The 24128-nt window shown below is 40.5% G+C and overlaps 1 protein-coding gene and 1 long non-coding RNA gene across 4 annotated transcripts in view; both read right to left on the bottom strand.

The window, feature by feature from the left end:
- The window catches only part of LOC146526191 (neural-cadherin-like), a 381462-nt gene that overhangs the window by 203191 nt on the left and 154143 nt on the right, over positions 1-24128 (bottom strand). For all 3 annotated transcript variants that reach the window (XM_085183449.1, XM_085183576.1, XM_085183527.1), the window contains exons 9-15: positions 22932-23100; positions 22138-22308; positions 21483-21655; positions 19912-20079; positions 16815-17064; positions 3448-3575; positions 3046-3232 (exon numbers count right to left, since the gene is read on the bottom strand). In XM_085183449.1, the coding sequence (XP_085039575.1) occupies positions 3046-3232; positions 3448-3575; positions 16815-17064; positions 19912-20079; positions 21483-21655; positions 22138-22308; positions 22932-23100 (1246 nt within the window). The remainder of the gene's footprint in view (positions 1-3045; positions 3233-3447; positions 3576-16814; positions 17065-19911; positions 20080-21482; positions 21656-22137; positions 22309-22931; positions 23101-24128) is intronic.
- Positions 4597-16808, bottom strand: LOC146526196 (uncharacterized). The gene is made up of 2 exons (XR_014869327.1): positions 14437-16808; positions 4597-7016 (listed from the first exon to the last, which is right to left on the bottom strand). It is a non-coding gene; the product is annotated as an uncharacterized LOC146526196 (long non-coding RNA).

Here is a 24128-nt window from a genome sequence, read left to right as displayed (position 1 = left end):
ACCAAAACATTAGCATCCGCTGTACAGCCTGCATGGGAAGAAAACTTCTTTCTACAGTGAAAATTTAAACTTCAAATCCGAGCAAGTACCGAGCACGCTGCCACGGGAAATTCACAGAGAAACCCCCGGATCCCCCCACTGACAGACCGCTGCTGCACTGGGCAAAGCTCCACCTGCCCCACTCCTGCTAAACAAGTGAAAATAAATTTAAGAGCAACAGGACTCAGTGCCGCTGAGTCTTTGATTTTATTTCTTTTTTGCTGTGTTTTACTTGCATCTATTTTAAAGAGTGTAAACACAAAACATTATTTTATTTTATATGCTGGATTATGCAGAAAATAGGATTAAATGTTATAGAACTTCTTCAAGTCAAAGACTGTTGCATATAATGCAATTTTTGCTTAATGCAATGTGCATAAAATTAAAAGATTAAAACTCATAAAACTATTTTTAAAAAGAGGCTTTCCATTTGATTCAATTTTATATGATGAAAAAATAGAATTGGGCTGAAAGGTCCGTTGCTTTATTGCGTATTCAGGTTGTGTATAATGTTTTTAAAAAGTAACTAAGTAACTAATTGCTTTTGAAAATAAGCAATCAGTAAAGTAACAGGATTACTTTTTTAGAGAAAAAGTAAGTAGACCAACACTCGTGGCGCCTCCAGAATTTTGATGGCGAGAAGTGCTTCCACTGTCAGTCGCATGTTTTTTTCCCCACAAGAAAATCATGTGGAACCAGAGCTCCTCCCACTTTACATCTCTGTTACATTCACTCGTGGGTGTTTGCATCAGTGATAAGTATCTGTTAATTTGCCTGTCATCCATCCTCCTTCATGCCACCTCATTTATTATTAATATGACAGAAACAAATAAATAACTCTGGCAGCTTTCCTGCCGTCTCTCCTCTTCTTAATATTTAACTTCTGTTTACGTTGCCACAAATGTCAGTGAGTTGGACCGAGAGAGAGGCTCTGTTAATAATCTATGATCATGTTTATTAAAAATACATCCTGGTGTGTTTTTGCTGTTTTTCAACACCTCTCTCCATCCACCCATCTGTCTCAACATCTGTTCATTTCTTCGCGTCTATATTCAGGCAGCGCATGTATGCATTTCATCTGGCAGCAAATGAGAGAGGAATAGAGAGATGGGGTGCAAGAGAGAAAGATGGAAAGAGAAAGATGGCCTTTGGTCCTTTCGAAGAGAGAGATGAGCAGATGTGGGAAAGCGACAGAAAGGAAAACAGAGATTACTGCTGCCTTCAATGAAGATTTGGAGCTTCAGACTGAAGAGTACGGAGCAGCTATCTGCAGCCGCCTCCTCCTCTGTGCTCGCTCTATTCTGCAGTCACTATATGAGGCGCCACCATCGCTACACAAACACAAAGTAGATTACGACTCATATCCATTACATCGATAGGTTTGCATTCTACAGTCTGAGCTCACGCAGGTTCTAGAAAAGTCATTAGCATAAATAGGTTCTGACTAAACACTTTTCCTGCTGTAATGTTGTTTCACCTGCTCTTCATTCAGTGCAACAAACATTTCTTAGCAGTATTACAGTCAGAGATGGGCAGTAAAGCGTTACTTGTAACGCGTTACTGTAATCTGATTACCTTTTTCAAGTAACGAGTAAAGTAAGGGATCACTATTGCAAAAACGGTAATTAGATTACCGTTACTTTCCCGTAGGAACGCTGCGTTACTGCGTTACTAAAATCGTGATTTTTTTGCGAGAATGTCTCGTGACAGTGACGTAAGCAAGTGCGATGTTCGTGACAACAGCTGTGTGCAGATCAACAATGGATCATATATCGAGTGCAGAGAGAGTATGAGCGTGCAGCGTTTAAAGCGTGGAAGTACTGACCTTACTTTGAGTTTGATTCCATAAAAAGTGACAAAAACATTAGTGTCCGTTGTGCGTGGGAAGAAAACTTCTTTTTACAGCGAAAAAACCCTAAACAAGCTCCGAGTAGCTACGACGTAATGGGAAATTCACAGAGAAACTCGCGGATTCTTCCACTGACCGCGGCACACCTGCACCAGGGTAAACCTCCGCCTAGCCCACTCCTACTTTACAGGTGAAACTAGAGCAACAGGACCGCTAGTCTTTGACTTTATTTATTTTCTGCTGTGTTTTACTTGCATCTATTTGAAAGACTGAGTGTAAACACAAAAAATATTTATTTTATGTGCTGGAATGTGTAGAAAATAGGTTTAAATGTTAAACTAATTTCTTCAAGTCAGAGAATGTTGCAGATAATTTTATTTTTGCTTGATGCATAAAGTTAAAAGATTAAAACTGATAAAACAAGTTAAAAAAAAAGAGACTTTTCCATTTGATTACATTTTGTATGATGATTATGCAGAAAAAGTAGAATTGGGCTGAAAGATCTATCACTTTATCACCTATTCAGGTTGTAAATCATGTTTTTAAAAAGTAACTAAGTAACTAAGTAATTAATTACTTTTGAAAATAAGTAATCAGTAAAGTAACAGGATTACTGTTTTTGGGAAGTAATTAGTTACTGATTACTTTTTTCAAGTAACTTGACCAACACTGATTACAGTCAATGCTAACAGTACAGGTGGGACTAAACAGACCCCGAACGATGTGATATTGTCACTTCAGTACAATATTATTGTGATTCTTAACATTTTGCAATATGTTGAGTATCGCGATACCATAGATTGCGATTTATCACCTCTTTTCAACTGCAAATTATGTCCTCAAAGATAAACTTTGTTAATATCCATTTTATCCAATAAAAAAATGCACATTTTCTTTCTCCAAAATGAAATTGTCACACATACTAACAATTTAACTAAAACCTGCAAAATATTACATTCAAATGATTTTCTCCGTTGTGCATGTCATAACTAGACTAGTGGACAGCTGAAGGAATTACACCTAGGTCCTACCTGGCAGCTTTATATAATTGTTGTTATTAAGAGTCACTGAAGAAACTTAGCAAAAACACAACAGGAATCACAACTTAGTTATAGATCCAGTTACAAGATGTCCTGTGTAGTGTTGGTCTTATTTACCAGAGTTGGGCTGCCCATGCTTGCCGGGCCGCGCCGACTCCCATCCATCTACAGACTGAACCTCCAACAGGTACGAGCTTTTGGTCTCACGGTCAAATACGGCCTGAGTGTAGATGAACCCCAGCTCTGGGTCGATACGGAAATACTGATGGTCCCCGCTGCGATCCTCCAGCAGGGAGTAAGAGATCTGGGAGGTGGGGGCAGACACAATTATACAGAAGGCCAGATGCTAAAACTGAGCTAATTAGTGCAAATTTGCACAGCAAGGAAGAAGACCTCTTGAATAATAAAAAGCAGAATGAAAATAACACAGAGGAGAAATTCAAAAACATTCATTTCAACCAAGGTTGCATCATTACTCTTTACAATGATTTGTGTGTAAACGTGGGAATTTGTTTTCACCTTGCCATTGGGGCCCAAGTCCAGGTCATTAGCTGAAACCTGGAAAACCAAAGCTCCCGACTCTGCTCCTTCAGTGACCGAGGCCTCATAGATGGATGAAGTAAAAAAAGGGACGTTGTCATTTACATCTGGAGAGGGAAGAAATACAGATAGTGCTCAGAGTTAAATAAAAATGATTCTCCATTTGAGATCTACTGGATTTAACAGAAATGTCACAGATAAGCGATGGGCTTTCTGAAGGCGACAAGCTAGTCTTACTTTTCACACTGATTAGCACTGCTGCTTCAGAGGAAGAAAGACGGTATAACCAGGGCTGCACATAAGTGGGCCGCAGGTGCGCGTTCGCTGTCAAAATAAAAGACGCGCACCAGATAAGAAGTTGCAACGCGCATTTGCGTACGTAAGATTTTCTGGAGGAGGACGGACATTTGCTCAGAACTCTTAAAGATGTCGAAGAAGCAAGCTCCGTAAGCAATTACTTTGGTGTTCCTCCACCGCAAAAGAAACGTCAGAAGGAGTTCGAACCACAAAAGAAGCGCATATTCTCGGAATTTCCGGGAATACGCTCTTCTTTTGCGGTGGAGGAACACCAAAGTAATTGCTTACAGAGCTTGCTTCTTCTCTGAACAAATGTCCGTGCTCCTTGCAACTTCTCATCTGGTGCGCGTCTTTTATTTTGACAGTGAACGCGCACTTGCAGACCACTTATGTGCAGCCCTGGGTATAACCCTGCAGAGGACATTCCTTTCAGTGTGGCGTTTGCATGTTATGCCCATGTCCTGTCACACTACACCCTCCAAAACATACGCACATATATCAATATCTATATATAGCATAAAAGTCACAGAAGTTTAAAACAAAACAAAACAAAAAAATCTTGGTTCAAACAAGATGAACTGAGGGGCTACAGCAGCGCTCAGTGTAACATAAACTATGTTTATTATGTACAGCAAGTCATGCAAAGCTACTTGAGTCCAAAAAAAGGAAATGTAGAGCTGGAAATGAGCACAACAGACCTCTGACATCCTCACCTTACAATAACTTAAGCTTCATTTTCTCCTTCAAAAACAACTAAAGAAACAACAGTAATTTTATTCTAATTATATTTATACAACTGGTGATTCACTGGCAGAAATACTTTTCGTTTCATGTCTGTGAAGGTTCTCAGTCATCCAGATCATCGTAGTCAAAGGAGCTTGCAAAGAAAAGCATCTGGACTTCTTTAAGTTGCTTGAAGACGTTTCACCTCTCATCCGAGAAGCTTCTTCAGTTCTAAGGTCAAATGGTGGAGAGTCCCAGATATAAACCTAGTGGGAGTTTCCCCCCACAGAGGGACAAAAGGACCCCCTGATGATCCTCTAATCGCCTGAGCCAAGGTGTGAAACTGGGTGTGGGTCCCAATCAGCCAGAGTTTCGGGTGAGCTCATTGTGAAACCTGGCCCCACCTTATCATGCGAATTCCTGAGGTCAGATGGCCCAGGATGTGAGTGGGCGTTAAGGCGTCTGGGGAGGGATCTCAAAACTGGATTATAGATGGCAGAGAGTTGGTGTCATAAACCACCGCCTCTGTTCAAAGATGGTCGCTCACAGTGGACATAGATGCTTCTTTTACTACTTTTCGTTTCCTACTTTCCACATGTTCGTGTTTGACTGCAGTTTGGCAGCAGTGTTTCTGGGCAGCACCAAATGCACAGAGCATATTCTTCCTCTCCAGGTTGCTTTACATTTATTTGTACAATTAAGATCTTTTAAACCAACACTTATATGCTTCTTTTTTTAATAAAACAAAAAAACCCTCAGATGTTCTATAAATGTTGATCATTTGTAAATGGAATTTGTGTTAGAACCACTTTAGCTCCAGTACAATAAAGTAGCCTTCATGTCAGTGTCAGGTCACATGGAGCCACATGCAACAAACTTTCAAACAATCTGTTTGTAATTAGAACTTCATTTTATTTTGCTCTGTAATTAGCTTGATTTTTTTCCCACAATTCGCATTGCTATTAACAGGCTGCTGCAAAGCACTGCTGCTGTAGACAAAAGTGAAGAGAAAAAGGTCACTTTGTTTTTAACCATCTGTAAAAATAAATCAATAAAATAAAATAAGTGCATCTGTGATAACTTCTATCAGATTATTAGAAACCCTTGTGCATTTCTCTTTGGTTTGTTACCTGAAGCATCTCACCAAAGTGGCTCTTTTCCACTTTATAATGCAAACATAATATAAAGTCATGAAAACTGAAAAAACCCAAAAACCAGTCAGATGATTTGGTTTGACTGCCCTTTGGTGCCAAGTGTTTTCTCACAAAGGACCATCTGGAAAATGGAAAAGGACAAGCAATTTTTTGACAGGTGACTAGATGAACCAGCTGTCTGTTACTGTCCACCACAGACTGACTTCAACCTACTGGATCAATGAAACACAAAACACACAAAACGCTGAAAAGGAAAAACAAGCTGCAGTCTGAGGGGCTTTGAAAGTAAGCAAATTACGAGTCAAGTATGCCAATTTACCCAAACCATCTGTGGTTTCTCTGTAAGCTCACTGTAAGCTCGCAGCTTTAAGACGGGCAAATCTCGCATGATTATGACGCCATGAAATCTAAAAAAACAAAAACGAAACAACTGGTTTGCAAAGTAACCGCTTTCAACCAATTCTCATCGTCATAAGGGATGATTATTAGCACAATGGGACATAAAGCGGCGTAATCATGCTAGTTATTATATTTACTGTAACAGCAAGCAATTATGTCTTTGCACAGTTTTCGATATCGCAACTATTTTTCCCCAGTTGGGGACAAACTGAGGATCAAAGCGTGCATTAGAGCGCTCAATACTGGACAAAAAAACTGGGCTTTTTTTCCACATCACTTACCTTGAACCATAACAAAAAGAAAGACAGAAAGTTATAAGCCAAAAGTTGAAATGCAGGCAGTACCAAGAACCAGTGAGGAGGACGACAGCTTACGTTTTCCTCAACAGCAGAAGCCAGATTTTAACACAGCTGATTTAAGACCAAAAGCATTACAGAAATGACTTGAACAGCATTAAATCTAATGCTGCTTCATATACCTTTTTTCTTTCTCCTTTCTTCTCAGCAAATGTCTTAATCTATGAATTAAAAATGGGGCCTTAAATCCATTACAGACCTCCCTCACTTCCTCAGACTGACTGCCTCTGGAGAAGTCAAAGAGCTTTCTTATTAAGACAGATAAGGGGGAGGAGGGGTGAGCGAAAAGAGAAGAGGAAAGTCGGGACTGTGAGAATTAATTATTTCTTACTGGATTAAGACCAGTTCGAAATGGAGCATGTGTATGTGTGCATATGTGTGTGTGTTCATGCATGCATGTTACAAGGGAATTCATAGCTCGTGTCTGGTCAGCAGGGCATTACTATTAACTGCAACAGACCAAACTAATAATAGCAGAATAAAAATGATAGAGAAGAGTGACCTTTCATTGGAAAATGTGAGCTTTAAGTGACAGGGTGAGACCTGCAGTGGCAGCAAGGCACTGGGGTTAAGCATATATTTGTATATGTCTATGCTTACTCCCAAAAGCTGTCGAATTCTTCAAAATAATGTTAGGTTTTGCAATGTTGATTGTCATTTATGCTTAGAAATATCTACTTATATATGCTTAGAGGTGTATAATCAATTGTGTAGTGATAGGATGTGTGATCTTTAGCAGGCTGCAAAGGCTTGGTGTAGATTCCAGAGTGTTCTGGAATCCACACCTACATCCTGGGAGCATGGGAGGAGGTCGTACCTTGTTTTATTGTTTTATGGTAGGATAAACGTGGCTATATCTGTTTTAGTCTGAGTGCCTTTTGTTTAGATGAACTGGTGGACTTTCCAGACCAGTAGGTTTAGGGAAGTCATTTATGGGGTCACGCTCTGACCCCACAAACACACACACACACAATCCTTTGTTCACATGTTTACCTATGTAAGATGTTATATGTTAATGACCCTATGCATATTCATGTAACCACAATAAAAGGAGTGCTATGGGGAACCTGGCTGAGAGTCTGACGGGGGTCAAGTGGTGGAACGACACTTGGCTCCAGGCAGGTCTCCCTCATGCATGAGTAACATGAAGAACTTTGCCTACTTTGGGTCTTGCTTTGCTGTGTAATTATATTGTCTTCAACGTTCCAGCGAATAGGTTTAAGCTACAAACCTATCATTAATTGGTCCTTCGAGAGCCGGAGCCCTGGAGTCGACATTCACCGAGGGGAGAAGAGACACGCTGAAAGACTGACGTCAGCCAGGAAGTTCCTGTAGTAAAGTCCCGAGACGTGAGAATTTGTCATCGGGCAGGTGGATTGGCTATCTGTCTTTTCTCCTCGATGAATGACGATCGGCGGGATTTGAGGCTACATTACACGCTAAGCAACGCCGAGTAAGTTGAGAGAGCGACTCTATAACCGCAGAACTGGGTTAGGGTCCCAGAACTGGGTTAGGGTCCCAGAACTGGGTTAGGGTCCCGAAAAAAGAGGTTTTGGTAAAATCGCCCAAGGGCCCAAGCGTCCGGTGAGTGTCCGGTTTTGAAATCGCCCTGGGTTTGTGTCCCGAGCGTCCCTTCATTGGGTTTTGTCGCGCGACTGGGTTAGGGTCCCACAACTGGGTTAGGGTCCCGAAAGCCTGGGTTAGGGTCCCGAGCGGTCCGGTGTGAGTCCGGAGTAGGCCTATTTTGTGTTGTTGTTGTTGTTGTTGTTGTTGTTGTGTTTGAGTGTGTTTGTGTGAGTGGGTGCGGAGCAGAACACGTGGTCTGTGACACCGGCTGTTGTTGTTATCATGGGTTCCAAAGCAACCAAGAGTGCGTCAGAGGGTGACAGACGTTTACGCTGGACTTTGCTCCTGGCAGCGCAAAGTATTTAAATAAAAGAGAGCGACGGCTCCTTAGCTGCTCGGGTTCACGCGAGCACGGTCGCGCGGGTTTCACGCGGACCTGAGCCATGCGGTTAATCGCAGGCTTATAAATGGAAGCGATTCAAATGTTAGAAGTTTTCAGAAAACACACCAGCCTTGAAGAGCGTGTGGAGAAGGCCAGCCCACATCAGCAGCACTTAAGATATGCTCTGGTGAATGGCTTTCCCCCACCCCTTGCTGACACAAAATGTTTATTCTTTAGCTTGCCCTGATCGACAACAGCCTGTGCTCCAGACCATAGATTTAATTGAGGTGGATAATTGTTAAAAGAATCTGCATTAAGCTTAGGGTTGCTCAAATTCAGTACAATGATATATTTGATGAAGTAAAATAGGCAAACATTTAAACTGATGATATGCATAGAGGCACTTGACCTGTTTGAAAGACTGTTGTCTTATTATGAGCCATTGTTGAGCTATAGAGCACACCTATGAAAACAACTAATATGCTGAACCCTGTATGAAGCAGCTGAAAACTACATGATGGAGAAGCTGAATTGAATATGAAAGTGCAAGTCTTTGCCACTGTGGGGCAAAGCACACAACCACTGTGTGAGGTTGCGTTGTGGTCTCTTCTGAGCTGATGATCAAGCTACACATTATCAGATCAGGAGCTGTCTGAGAACTCTTCAAAGAGAAGGAAACAGAACTATGATAACTATGATAACTGGAGTGTGCAGCGTTTCTGTGAGCAGTTTTCCTGCATCTTGACTCATGTGTGTAGAGAGTTCATAGCATCAGCATCATGTTTTTGTTTATTTGTTTTGTTGGGTTAAAAAATAATTAAATAAACTTGTGATCATATTTATGGATCACCATAGCACATGCCATTGGCCAAATGATTTATTTATGCAGATGAAAAAAGTGAGTGTGAATGTGTCTGACGTCACAGTGTTTGTGCGCTGTGTAAAAGTGATTGCCTCTGATTGTGAGAGCGGTGATTCTGCAGGTCACCAGCTATTGTAAAGAAAAAAAAAAAAAAAGAGTACAAAAGAGACAAAATTTACATTGTAAATGAAAAATAATCATAGGAAAAAGGTTTTGTGTTTATCAGCCAAGAACAACTACTATCTCATTTTCTGCTTTTAAGAAAGGAGAGTTCACAAAAACAGAGAGAGAGATGTGTGTTGATTAAGCAGTGATGACAATAATGACAATGTCTTAGTTTGTCACTTTCAGATGAAAAGCAGACCTGAATCAATTTTCCACATGCAGCGGTCGGAAGAAAGTTATAGTTTAACATCATTGGAAATGTTCAGGCCAAGTTTCTGGCTAACTTATTTACAGCTCCATGTGTCCCTCAATCTCACAAGCGAGCTCTCACTCCTCCCTGAAGACAAGGAATGCAGCTCCAAAGAGCAATAACATGGCAGATAAAGAGACAGCAGCAGAGTCCTGAGCAAAAACTCCCGAGCAAAGACTCCCAGCAAGCAGCAGCAGTGTGGACAAACAGCATCAGAGAAGAAGAGCAAACCCATCATCCTGCCTGATTGGATGAATGGCACTGTGTTTCCAACAAGCTGCAACTTCACTGTGCATGTGAAAAGAACGTTTGAGGAGAACTGAGGAGACTGTTGGAGTTTGACATTTGCCACCTTTGGAGAAAATGGCAAGAAGAGACAGTGAAACACAGGACAAAGCTGAAGGAGAACTGCCTGCTATTGGACTGTTGAAGTGGGAGAGGACAACAGAGTGACAGCAGTGGTGAGAACACATAGGAATTTTGTTTTCAATATGGGAAATCAAACTTGGGGTTAGCAAACCTGGGGAAAAGAAAACTGACTGCTTAAGTTGGAAAATTGTGAAGGAGTCTGAAACACTGCAAAAAGAAACATACAAAATCACACACACAAGCAAAACATGCATTAACCCTACTAACACAAACACAAGAGAGCTCATGAAGATTAGACAACATCTTGAGCATGTGAGTCTGTTTATCATCTTGTCCAAGTCACCTCGTGTGATGAGAAGTGATGCAAAGACCAGTGGACTCATAGCACATCAGTTAAGAAATGATCAAATAATAGCAGAGAAGTGTGTAGGAAAGGCAGCTTTAAGAACATGCACTGCTGGAGATGCAGCTCCACAGACATGCATTAAACCTGCCTAATAACACAAACACACATGCAATGAAGATCAGCGTGTTGTCTCTCATCAGTGTTAAAATAGTGTGAATTTAACAGACACTTGTTATCAAATACTGAATTTATCCAATGCTGACAATTGACTCTCTAGGTTGCAGGACAACAGTTTAACTTTTGTGGAAAAAAACGATTCTGGTTTGATCACCCAGAAATCAGACAATAAATTTAGTTGTTAATATAGTGAATTGGGAGATGCTTCCTGCTTGATTGATGCAGCACAAATAATTTACTGTATGAGGGGAATTCTATTTTTGTGATAACATTTTGAACATGAATTTCTGTTGTCCTGCCAACTTAGTGGGTTAATAGCTGATATGCAAATTTGTTGATTGTTCTTAGATTAAGGAAAGGTGACTGAATTCTAGCACGAGTGAATGAGATGTGTTGGAGTTTGTTGTGTGTTGAGTGGAGACTCTAAAACACTGAGTTTCCTGTTTTGATGTGCGAGTGAATCCTGTACCTAGATACACAACTCTGAATACGTCAGAACAAACTTCTTTTGTGAAGTGCATGACAACATGTCACATGTTTTATGATGAAGGGAAAAAGGAAAACTGAATAAAATGGGTCTGTGGCCTAACTGAGTGAAAAGCACAGACCTGGCTTATGTTGTGTGTTGTGCAGCTGATGGTTGGTTTGGAGTGAATCTAGCTGATGATTTTTCTTTTGTTGTGAAGTTGAGCCTGCCAATTAGTATGATGGTATGATAAATCATGCTAATGGTATGATTTACCCTCCTGAGATGAGGAGCTTGTGTCATGACTTAACAAGGCCTTTTTATTTTGTTACTTTCACTGTGCACTGAAAGTTTTGTTCGATAATCTCTGTTTGAGTAGATCTGCACGATTAGAACAGAAAGCGCTGTACGACACGTCGTCGAGAAAATTGTTACAAGTGAGCTTCTCCACATTAAAATGGGCTTGGGAGAAAGTCACTTATCTGGGACAATTAGAAAGTAAGTTCCTGCCCAAAAAGGATTCAGCGAGGTAATCCGAGTTAAAGTTCTTCTTTTTCTTTTTGAAATGACGTCATTTTGCTGAGAGTGGAAACTAAATGCGACGATAGGTTCCACTATCAGCAAAGAAAGAATGAATGTATGAATGAATGAGTGAAAGCTGACAAGACTTTACTGATGTAACACGACTGTGCGAAGTTAACCCCCACCTGACAAAGGTGCAGATGAATCTATGTGTGTTTCTTTTTAAAGGTACAGTAAGATGCCAGCAACATTCGAGGTTGCGTGACAATTTAACCTTTTAAATGCCACTTTCTGTGTCTGTGCATCTACCAGGGGTGTTATTCACTACCTTGTGTTGCTCACAGAGGAAACTGTGAGAAAGAGTGTATACATCTGCGCAGCGCTAACATTTGCATTTTCTTTTCTACAGCATTACAGTTCTTCATGTGACTTGATCATGTGATTTATACCAGGACAGCTGGTTGATGTTTTTTCCTACTACAGGATTTCTGGGTTTATGTGTGAAGAAAACTGTGTTTATAGGTTATGAGTGGTGATGCTGTTGCACTGAGTTTTGGGAAAATGTGAAGGTTACTTTGACAATGTGAATAACATGTGAGAAATTTCCTGTGTTGAAAACTAGTGTCACTTCTGTCCACAGCTATGGATGGTTAACTTTATGGTCCTTTTATAGCACCTCTGGAACCTGTCGACCTGCGTCTGACCACCGGGATGGTCAATGTGTGTTGCTAATGTTTGTTTTTCTAAGAGTACATGTAGAGGATTCGGCAGAAGCGGACAAGTGACATAAGAAAAACAAATAAGTTTTTTGAGCTCCTAGTGATACATGAGTGGAGTGACTTTGCTTAAGGGAAGTCACCGATTACATTAATATTAACTGAGTACATGGGATGATCCATGTCTGAGGCTAATTATGGAAATAATTGTAGTTTACTGATTTGAGAAAACCTGCACATGACACTTGTCTTGCTGATGTTGAATGCTTTATTACTCTTATGATACAATTGTTTACAAGTGTGAAGTTTGATTTCACTTCCAGATCTTGTTTTCCAGGCCATGATGGTGTGTATGCAGGCTCCTGGCAGAGCCGGGTGTTAAGCAAACTTAATATGCAAAACACACTAACATCTTTTATTGCAGGGTTATGGAGCTACTCCAGAGGAGACACCCTGTTGTTGCCTGAGACATGATCTAGCTAACCTTTTTTCTTTAAGACAGGAATCTAGGTTTGATGAGTTGACTCATGGGAGTGTCCATGAGTCAAGAGGAGGGGTCCAGGATTAACATGAAACAATGTTTTTTTATTATTGTTGTGTGATTAACAGTTCATTTATGGGTATTAAACCTATGCAAGTGGAGCATCCATGTTCAGATGAGGCTTTGATGGCCTATAAGTGAAGTTCACTGAACTAAAGAATGTGGTTTGATGATTGTTGACATGCTCTCCAAATAGAAGTTTTTCCTCCTAGCAAGGAAATATAGGTGCAGCAGTCAGAGTATTGCTGAAAGGGATCTCCTGAGAAATCTCCAGAGGCCCAGTGAGAAACAAGAACCATTCCAGGCATAGCTGACAGCCCAGGCAGTGGTTGAGGTCAAAGGTCGAGCTGTTTGGGCCCATCATGAGATCAGATTCCGGAGCCGCAGCAAGGAACTGAAGCTGCGTTGGAATGAGCGCTGTGCCAAGGGGGCTTTCCAGAGGCCAACAGAGGAGATTGTGGACAACAGACGGGCACCTGAAGGATGAGGGGAACGTGCCAAGCTCCATCGACAGCGCAGGGGGAGTCCAAGGATGACATCATGATTCTGTGAAGAGCACAGGAACTAGAAGCTATGGTGGTGATGACAGCAGTTTCCTATGAACATCACCTAATGCTGTGTCACTGTACTGTGCATATGATGACACTCTGAAGACTGCTGGGATCTTAACAGCAGCAAGATAACTGGACCCAGCACCCTTTCCACAGAGGGTTTTTTCTGCAGAGCATGGACAATGGAGGAGTCATAATAAGTATCCCCCTCGCAGGACGAAGGCCTGAAGTGAGGTGATGGGGGTTGATAGAGGCCATAAAACTAGAGTGCTGAAGAGGTCTGCAGCTTTCAAGATAACTGAGACCCATGTTGACAAACAACAAAACTAACTGGATGCAGTTTGCCATTGGATGACATCAATGAGGAATGGGATAACTGCTAATACATTTGTTAAACTGTGTACTTTTACAGTAATTTAGGGTGATTGACATATGCTGTGTATAAAAATGTTTGCATTGACACTGTCAGACATTAGATGATCATAACTGGGAACTTTTCTAGCATAAAGGTCAAAAAGGGGGGAATGTTAGGTTTTGCAATGTTGATTGTCATTTATGCTTAGAAATATCTACTTATATATGCTTAGAGGTGTATAATCAATTGTGTAGTGATAGGATGTGTGATCTTTAGCAGGCTGCAAAGGCTTGGTGTAGATTCCAGAGTGTTCTGGAATCCACACCTACATCCTGGGAGCATGGGAGGAGGTCGTACCTTGTTTTATTGTTTTATGGTAGGATAAACGTGGCTATATCTGTTTTAGTCTGAGTGCCTTTTGTTTAGATGAACTGGTGGACTTTCCAGACCAGTAGGTTTAGGGAAGTCATTTATGGGGTCACGCTCTGACCCCACAAACACACACACACACAATCCTTTGTTCACATGTTTACCTATGTAAGATGTTATATGTTAATGACCCTATGCATATTCATGTAACCACAATAAAAGGAGTGCTATGGGGAACCTGGCTGAGAGTCTGACGGGGGTCAAGTGGTGGAACGACACTTGGCTCCAGGCAGGTCTCCCTCATGCATGAGTAACATGAAGAACTTTGCCTACTTTGGGTCTTGCTTTGCTGTGTAATTATATTGTCTTCAACGTTCCAGCGAATAGGTTTAAGCTACAAACCTATCAAATAATTTGGATTTGTGTAGTTTTAAACAACTCTACTGGAAAATTGGAGCTCAATTGGCAGACTTCGGCTGCCCTGCCATCTCTATTCAGTTTTATTTTCTTCTGTGGCCTCAATTTAGAAAGGACCAGTACAACAACAGATCAATGCTGAATAACAAGACAACAATAATAATCCGAACAATGAACTTTTCTACTGTACCGAGTCAAAGCATACCACAGAAGACGAGAATGCTCAAAACAAAACGTGTTTTATCAGCAACATGCATGTAGAGCTACAACTAACTGTTTTCACTATCGAATACACAACCTGTTTCCGCCTCAGTTTAGTTTGTGCGACTGGTATTGTAACACAGTCATGCAGCGACACCGCATTCTTCACTTTTTTAGTGTTAAAAGATCCTGCTGGGTTTAACAGAAACATCATGGCTCTGGTAAATTATAAAAAAGGTCACTTTGACAGCAAGTAAAACAATAAAAAACTCTTATATAACCAACAAATGACCAAACCATCACCTTCGTGTTGTTCTGTGCTGATTGTATGCCCACAGAGTGTGGGCAAAGTAGTCATGAACTCTGACATTTGTAAGTGCAGTACTAGGTGTGTGCTGCTCTATGACCATATTGCTTTATGTGCCACTGCTGGCCTTCTGCAAGCTGTTTATGTGTGTTTGCTACTCGCTCCCCTCCCTCTGCAACACATTTGTTCCTATGGACATATTTATTATTTATACATATTATTTCTGGCTGCTGTTACAACCAAATTTCCCTTTGTGGGACAATTAAAGGATTATTCTATTCTATCCTATTTTTTTCTTTTTGTACTGTCAGATAACAATTCACAATGAAATGTTGACGTTAACGAGGTCGCTGCCTTGCACCACTCAAATTGGGATTTTTGGAAGCGCAATGCTGACTGTGTCACGGTCTGCGGAGACAGGCCGTGCGGTGGTGTGTGTGATGGACCCAGGTGCGTACACAAGTGAGTAGACGGGAGTGAACTTAACAGAAAGCGAGCCTTTATTATGGCTGAAGACAAAGTGTACAAACACAGCAGGGATAGCGTGACTAAACTAGACTATAACTAAACTGGGAAAACTAGTACTGTGATAAACTAAGAAGACTCAGAGACTATGATGATCACTGCAAAGACTGACCGTGAAAACATGGAGGTGAGAACACAGGCGACGCGACACTAAACACAGCAAGACTGAGGACTAAATACACACATGAGGTGATCAGGGGAAGTGGAGACACGTGAGGACACAGCTGACTAGAATGAAACATAATCACAGCACAGGGGAGAGTAAACCTAAATGCAGTGAAGAACACCAGACGCTTTCAAAATAAAACAGGAAACCCAGAGACATGAAGATAAATCATGACATGAACTTAACATAACCACACAGACATGAAACATGACAAGTAGACGCACGAATCACGGAGATGACAGAAAGAACTAAGAAATAAAGGACTAAATAGCCACCTAGAAATTAACTAGTTCAAAAATGGATACAAAAATACATAAAACTCAAACACTGGGTCACATGACCCAGCCCATGACAGACAAAATCTACATTGACATGATTTTAAAAACAAAGACTGTGCTGAGAATCTATCTGCATTTACAAGTTATCAAGTTAGAAGCCACCGAATGTCTCATTGACCACTGTACTGTGAGGAGTATAGTATACCATTACCTAACTGTGTGATATTTAAATGGTATCATACACGATCTTAAATTCAACTTAAGTTATTTTATTGCAAACAAATGACTGTGTAACTAATAACTGATGAAATTACTAGTGATGTTATCAGTTGTGTTGATGGCAAGTTATAAAAGAAGATACTTTTGGACTTATTTCCCAAAGATGCATAAAGATGCTTATTATCAAGTATTTTCTTGATTTTATTTTTCTATATCTCGAAAACTCGAGAAATTAATTCTGTTTGGAGCTTATTTTACGCAGCCCGACCAAAAAAACGACTCGACTGGCATTTTTTTGTTTTGTCACAGAACAGAAATTCATTCCTAAATTCTTACCTGCTTCTGATTTAATGCATCTTTGTGACATTGTCCTTGCACCTTTAATTATACCATGTTTTAACAACATTGTTTTGCTTACGTTTACTGTTCACTTAACGGGCATTTATTAAAGGCATCTATTGTTAAAACAGTAAGTTAAAAAAAATAAAAAAATAAAAAAATAAAAAAAATAAAACAGTAAGTTTTAATAAATAAAATGTGACACATGGAAGGCTAAATTATTCCACAGGCCGACTGTTGTGACAATTTCCATGAGATATCAAATGAAACATGTTACATTTGCAGATTCTAAATTACAAAAAGAAAGCGTGAATAAAAGAGGGCTTACCAGTGACATTGACATAGACCGTCGTGAAGGCAGCCAGTGGCACAGCAGCAACATTCTGAGCTCGAACCCTCAGCATGAAGTTCTTGGTGGTCTCATAGTCCAGGGGCTCTGCCACCAGGATAGATGCCGAACCATCTTCTCGGTTGGGGGTCAAGTAAAAACGAACTGGCATGTTGGTCTCTGGGACCATGCCATCCTCCAAATTATACGTTACTCTGGGATCTCCAAGAGGTGAAGTGGCTTTGATGGTCTTTTTGGAACAAAGATAAGAAAAGAGGGAAACAATAAATATTAAAATCTCCACAGAAGGAAGTTTAGTGTAGCCTTCATCCATGTCTGGGAAGACGTCTTTGAAATGGTCAAAGTCCACTAGTGGTTCCTCAGAAAACTCAATAAACTGCATAATAAATTATTTAATGAACTTCTTTTTTTCTCCTTGTTCCCATTAGATAAAGTGTCACTATAAACGAGTCTTACCAAATAAACGACTGAATTCACATTTAATACCCACAACAAGGTTTGGGTTTATTTGCCTCCACGTGTCGTTCTCATTTTCTCATATTTGGAAGTCACCCATAACAATTCTACCTGAGAGATGACCCACAGCACAAAAATCCAGAAAACCAACAGCAATTTGCATTTGGCAATTTTTTACATGTTTCCAATTATGAACTCTGAGAGCTGGAAAAATGCTAAATTCCAGCGGTGACCCTCAGGACAGGAAGGGAAGTGTAAAGAGCTACTGCTGAGCTCCAATTGAAGTGTGCATTACAAATAGGGGGAAAACGATCTGCCCAAATGGGAAAAAAGCATTTCACAGCCCATAATAATGAACACTAAAATAATAGAAAGTCTCAAACTGTTACACTAGACAACAACCCGCTGAAATGTTGTGGGATGAAAGGGAAACACTCTCTGCTCTTCATTCTGCTTTCTCCATAAACTAATTAAGGAGAAACTATTCAAAGCTGATGCCACACACACCCCAATTAAAATCAAAAATGCCATTTCGGGCACGATGCGGCTTGCCTATGGGTGACCTAGCTGTATCCATTCAACCTGCAGAGCATGGCAGCTACAATAATGAGACACCCTGCGAGGCATGCGGAACTAGCAAACATGTCTGGCTACTATATGTCCCGATTTAGGACATAAAAACTCAAAATGTCCATGGCAGAGATTTAACAACCCACGAGAGTCATTTTATCTTCGCTCAACGGTCAAATCAACACTGATCTGCCATCTCAATTTATGCTCCATACCGCAGGGACCGCGCTCTGTGTGCTTCCCTTTATCAGCATCTCGAACAAACACAATTAAACACACAGCGCTGTATAAAGTATTCTCCCGCGTCTTTTTATTTCGACCCTTTGAGTTTGAATATTCATCATAAACTTTAATGGATTAAACTGCTTTCAAGAGACTCTTAGAAAATACTGTTAATGGCATGAAAAGCCGTGTCCATAAATAACAAAGTGCTGTTGACAGGATACATCTGAACCACACAAGCAATGAATCAACAGATTTAAGGGTCTTTTGAATGTCTGCATTTTTCTGTAGCTGCGGTTCCTAAACCTGTAGCTCCACTGGCATCCCACACACTTCCTACACAGTTACACTCTTTTGTTGTTGCTCGCCATTAAGACCGACTGAATGCCTTTTAAACACATCAAAGCTGTGAAAAGATTGTGAGGGAAGACGGACACAAAACGAGCCTCTGCTCTTCTCTTCAGACACGTTTAGGAAGGGATAACATCAGGATTAACATGCAACAAACATCTTTGGTCAGCAATAATCCACAAACTTTGCATAATATGTTTTTAAGCTTGATGCCACGATGCCAAACAAAGATTTTTTTTAATGTTGTTTCATAGTCTGTGCAATCTTTAATCTTTATTTTTACTAAAACTGGGCCTTTTTTTCTCCAGTTTCTCCAGTTTCTACTTGTGCATAAAAGCAGCATTTCCACATAACTCCTTTATTATTGAAGACCAAAGTAAAAAGCCCGCTGAGAAAATCCCCACGAAAACTTTTTGAAAAAAAAATTTGTTACCATGAAAAATGGATTACAGTGTAGCAGGGCTTTGTGTACAGAAAGAATCTGTACACGAGCATTATACATGTGATAATTGCCCCCGAAAAACGAGCAGGAAAAGCCAGACTGCCAATTAGACACTAGATGAGTTTAAAACAAAAAAAGTTTTTGTAAGTATTCCTTCAAACAAAAAAAAATAAAATTATTAACGTATAAATAGGGATTCATGGCATGTCAAGTGCATCTTTTACATACATGTACTTGACATAAACACAATTCATATATATATATAAACATACTGTGTAAGTACTGATATCTAATCTGTTTGTGTGCTCTGGAGGAAGAGCGCACACTATCACAAAGCAACACCAATCAAAAGGTTGGTGGTTCAAAGCCTGACTCCTCCGTTCTGCATGTGCAAGTGTGTGTGTGTCTGTGTGTGTTTAGAGGAACAGAATAAAAGCTCATAAAAGCTCACACAGTATGAATACATGTGTGATAAAGCGAGTAATAGAAAGTGCTTTTATTATTCAGTAAGAGTAGAAAACTATAAAACTATATAAAAGCCAGTCCATTACTTTTTCATGATTAGATTACACAGTATCAACTAATTTATTTTGCATATTGTACGTCTGGTTATAGCTTCATTCATTAAATCTCTCTCAAGTTTAATGCTGCAACTGTTTATTTTGGTGCATTCTTTCACCACAAATTAAGACAACCATCTCTTTAACATATATTTTTTCATTCAAGTTGTCTTTTGTAGGATGTGCATGACACAGCTACACACATTCATATCTCAAGAAATCAAGGGCATTCATTCATCCATTCAGCTTTATTCACACAGAGCAGAGCGCACTTCTCCGATTTATCTGTTGTGCTGTACCAGAGACTAGAAAGAGAGATCATGTTTCTCCTATATTAGCTTCTCTTCACCTCTTCATCTTTACCTTACATATAGAGAGCCCCTAAGGAACCGGTGAGAATTGCTAATGTATAAATAAATTTGCACTGAACTGAATTCAAACCCACATGTTTCTGTGCAACCCCGGAGCAACGTACCACGATGGGTGTGTCCCGGACGGTGTTTTCTGGTATGACTACGTCGTAGTTGTCTTTTTCCCACTGTGGAGGCTGGTTCTTCACATTGGTGATGGTAACAGCCAGCTCCACTGAGCTGCTCCTGTTTCCCCCATCTGTAGCCACAATGTCTCTGGTAATGTAGGTCCTCTGTGGAAAGAAGTCCACACGGGCAAAAAGACGAGAAGGGGGAGAGAAAGTCACAAGATGTTGCATTCAGTGTGACCGAGGGGTGCGTAATTGTGGCTTCCTTACAGACGGAAGAACAATGTGAAACTAGATCAAACTGATTTCAGCAGCCAATCCATTTTGCACACTTCAGCGCAGGATGAAATCGACGGTAAGCTGCATTCGGGTAAACATACTTAAAGATAAGTGTATTGATTGAAGGGCATGGCTCATTGTCGAGCAACGGAGGGGAATGGAGTTTTGCAACCCTTACAAGAGCAATTAGCTTTATCCACTGCAATCAGAGGAAATGATCTGTTCTGGTAAGTAAAGAGAAAAAAACGTAACAATACTCTGTAACCACAGTGTGAATGAGCTGTCGTTATTTGGGGAAGTTTTGTCCAGAGCCTCGTGGTTTATGAACCAAGTGGATGTTATGGGCAAGTTGTAATACTTCAAAGAAATTTCATAATTCTGAGTGAAATAAAAGCTTTTCCAATAGCAATATTTATTGCAGTTACAAAAAAAACACTTTTTATTTCAATCTTTGCTCTCAGCAATTAAGACACTGAGGCTGTCATGCTGGCAAAGGATGAAGAAGTAAGCATGTAGGCATCGCCTGGATCTGTTCATTTGTACTCATTAGTAGGAAAAAAAATGTTTATATATTCAAACAGGGCCATGTTCTGGCGAACAAGCCAGTGAAACCAAAAATACTGGCTTGGATCCAGAGGTGAGTATAAGATGCAAGGTGCAGAGGTTACAAACATTCATTCGTCTTGGCACTGGAAGATGGTGCGCCGCTGATTTTGGGGCTTTTATCACTACAGCACTCATCTGAGGTGCAGACTTGTTTTGCACAGGCTACGTGGCAATTTCCTCTATTGCTTGTTCATGTTCCCACCAAGATTGTTTTTCTTGTTGGCAGTGAAGCAGGCAGAAGCAGTGAAGTGAGAGAAATAACAGAAATTCTCCTGCAGGCAAAGAAAAAGGCCTTAGTGAAGACATTATCACATTCGCGGGCTGCGGTCTGCTGCTGGCCACAGGACTTCTGTCCCCTCACGGTCAACAAATAAAGGGCTGGAATGCAAATGTACTTGGATACTGGGAGAAGTAGCTTAGTTTCGTTAAAATCTGAAGTTCTCTGCTGCTTTTTTTATAGTTCTCCAGTAGAATTATTAAAGGAAGTCTCACAATTTCTATCATTTAGAATAGCTTGAGCTTGAAGCTCCAAGGAATCCTGCAAGATAAGTAGCTGCATAGGTTATTCATGTGTTTGCTATGCATCTGGAATCTCATTATGGACTTCCATAGGAATGGAAAACTGTACGAGTTAAGTCTTTTGAAAAAGAGCAAATGGTATCCAGAACATAGCTAAAGTGTACCTGCGAGATGGGTTGGTTAACGTACACCCAGCCTGTCAGTGGGTTGACCCTTAGGTACTCTGGCTGCTCATTAGACATGGAGTATGTGATGGCTGCATTGGTCCCAAAGTCATCGTCGTGAGCCGCCACCCGTAAGAAACTAGTTCCAATCATAGTATCCTCACGGAGGAAGTCTGTAGGAGAAGAAGAAGAAGAGTGCTTTGCAATTCAGTGGCTCAAGAGACCTTAATTTGTAGTCTTTGATATTGCATCCGTCAGCACAAAGGCAAGAGAGAAACTCGAACTTGAAACAATAAACAAAAAAAAAACAATAAAAACTGTAGACAAACTTTAGTAAACAAAACTAATTAAGAAAGGGATTCAGCAATTTGACAACAAATATGAAGCTTAAACAACCAACAACAGAAAGCAGAAAACAAAGACAAAAGAAATTCCCCAGTGACATGAAAAACTGAATACATGAGCAATTAGTAAAGAGCTCCAATTCTGAGTAGCAGTATCTCTGTAATACTAAAAATCCTGCCATCATAGGAAAACTAACACCAACACTGTTAGCTCATTAGCGTCAGTTTTCTTGTCAAAATAGGGAGAATGTTTTAAATCTATATGCATGTGCTTTATCCTGCGATGCAGCAGGTCGAGCTAATATACTGACACTCGTATCTGAGGTTCTCAAACTTGGGACTGTTGTCATTCTGGTCCAGAATGAGAATGTTCAGCTGACAAATGCCAATCAGCGGGTCAGCCGCCTGGTCAGTGGCAGTCACTGTCACCGCGTACTCCCTTTGCCGTTCGCGGTCAAATTTCCTGGCCGTCACAATTACTCCTAGAAAGACAGAGATAACAAGGTCGATCAGATAGCTGAATTATAGCAAACACTGCTAGGTCTCGTGTCCCCCAGAGTACTTGTAATTTAACGATAAAATGATTGCCTCTGCCTGCCTCGAAGCTAAACTTTAAACACAGTAGGGGAGATGAGAGGCACATTATGAAAGAAAATTAGACTTTTTCAAGAGTAGTTATCGTCAAGTCCAAAGAGAATTGTCTTTATTATTTATTTTAGAAATGATTTTTAGCAATGCCGTTTACAATATCTCATGCTCTACTGTTGCTACTGAATAAAAAGCTCCATAATATATAAACATATTAATGCACGATAACTTTTAGCTCAACAACAGGTAAAGCTGCATAACAATTCAGTCCAATCTGCAGATACTATTTTTTATATATAATGAATCAAGCTGAAATATGCCTGAAATAAGCTTAATAATCAAAAACCCAAAGTGGCTCGTGTCCAGCACTTTTCCCGTTTATTCCCTGCACAATATCGACCACAGACTGACAGACTGAAAGGAACATGTTGTAAAATATTACCCACGTGGGATAAAAGCATATGTGTTGTTCTGCATGTGTATGCGTGTGCACACGAGTGCTTGTGTGTTTCCGTACCGGTTTCTGGGTGTATACTAAATGCAGGCACAGTAGAGTCTTTGTGCATGAAGCCGTATGTGACCCTGCCATTGGAGCCTTCGTCAGCATCCACAGCGTGAACCTGCAGAACAAACGTCCCCGCTGGCTGGTTCTCCAGGACCGATGTGCTCTCACGGTACTGCTGACACTGAGAATGAGTGAGGCAGGGAGGACAGGTGGGAGGAAGAGAAGACCACAGGAGTGGAAGTGTGAAGAAACTTAGATCAATACGCCATTGCATCCAAACAGTCAGCAAAAGTGTGTGGGAAGTTAAAGGTTCAAAGGACAGATTTAAAATGACTACGGTGGTCTTTTACTGGGGGACAAAAAGCGTAATGTTGAAAATAACCACAGGAAAGAAAGTGGGAAGCCTGTGCCCAGCAAGTTCTCTTTTTCTTTAAAAAATATCAGCTTTTGCGTAACCTCTTTAAAGTGGAAGTGGTTGATACCGGGGTGGTGGAACAAATCTCAGATGCCATTAGGCAAATGCTCTCAAAAGCAGTTTAGCAATGTGTTTGTTGTTGCTTTTGTGTTTTGAAAAAGGTGAATTTTTTGGTGTACAGTGTGCATGTTTACTGCTAAGAGCCTTCAGCAGCGTTCAAAGAAATAGAAAACACAAAAAACGTCCATATACGGAGAACCCAGCACTCCCAACATGTGTGGGTCACGCCCTGGAAGCCTCGTAGTGACCAAACGGCAGGCTAGATATCCTACGGTCTATCAAAACACTGACCCCTCCAATGTGAATTAAAAAACAACAACAAAAAATGTGTTTTAAATGCTCTGTAGGCCTGACAGTCTGACCCTTGACTAGACATTCATGGTGGGGTGAAAAAACAAAACACAAAAACACCCAGTGGGTTCTGGGGAAGAAATGCCATCATGCTGCTAATCTGAAATGGAATTCTTTGGGCTTGGACATGGACTCATGCACTAAAGACTTTCAGGGAACAAGAAATCATAAGATGTCTCCGTAGGTTCTCAGTTATCCAGGTCATGGCAGTCTAAGTCGCTTTCTTTCTAAGCTCTTTAGACTAAGTTACAATAAAGGTTTACATACACTGGGCAGGAACGTCACGGCTATTTGGGACTATTTGGTGATTTCTTTGAACTTTTCTTTTTCCAGGGTGAAATAATTGTTCAGGATGCATCTTAAATGACTTTAAGAAAACAAAA

Source organism: Neolamprologus multifasciatus, chromosome 1 (genome assembly GCF_963576455.1).
Source record: "Neolamprologus multifasciatus chromosome 1, fNeoMul1.2, whole genome shotgun sequence".
Taxonomy (NCBI): Eukaryota; Metazoa; Chordata; class Actinopteri; order Cichliformes; family Cichlidae; genus Neolamprologus; species Neolamprologus multifasciatus.
Note: the sequence above shows the minus strand (reverse complement) of the source record. Positions and strands in the feature narration are given on the sequence as shown.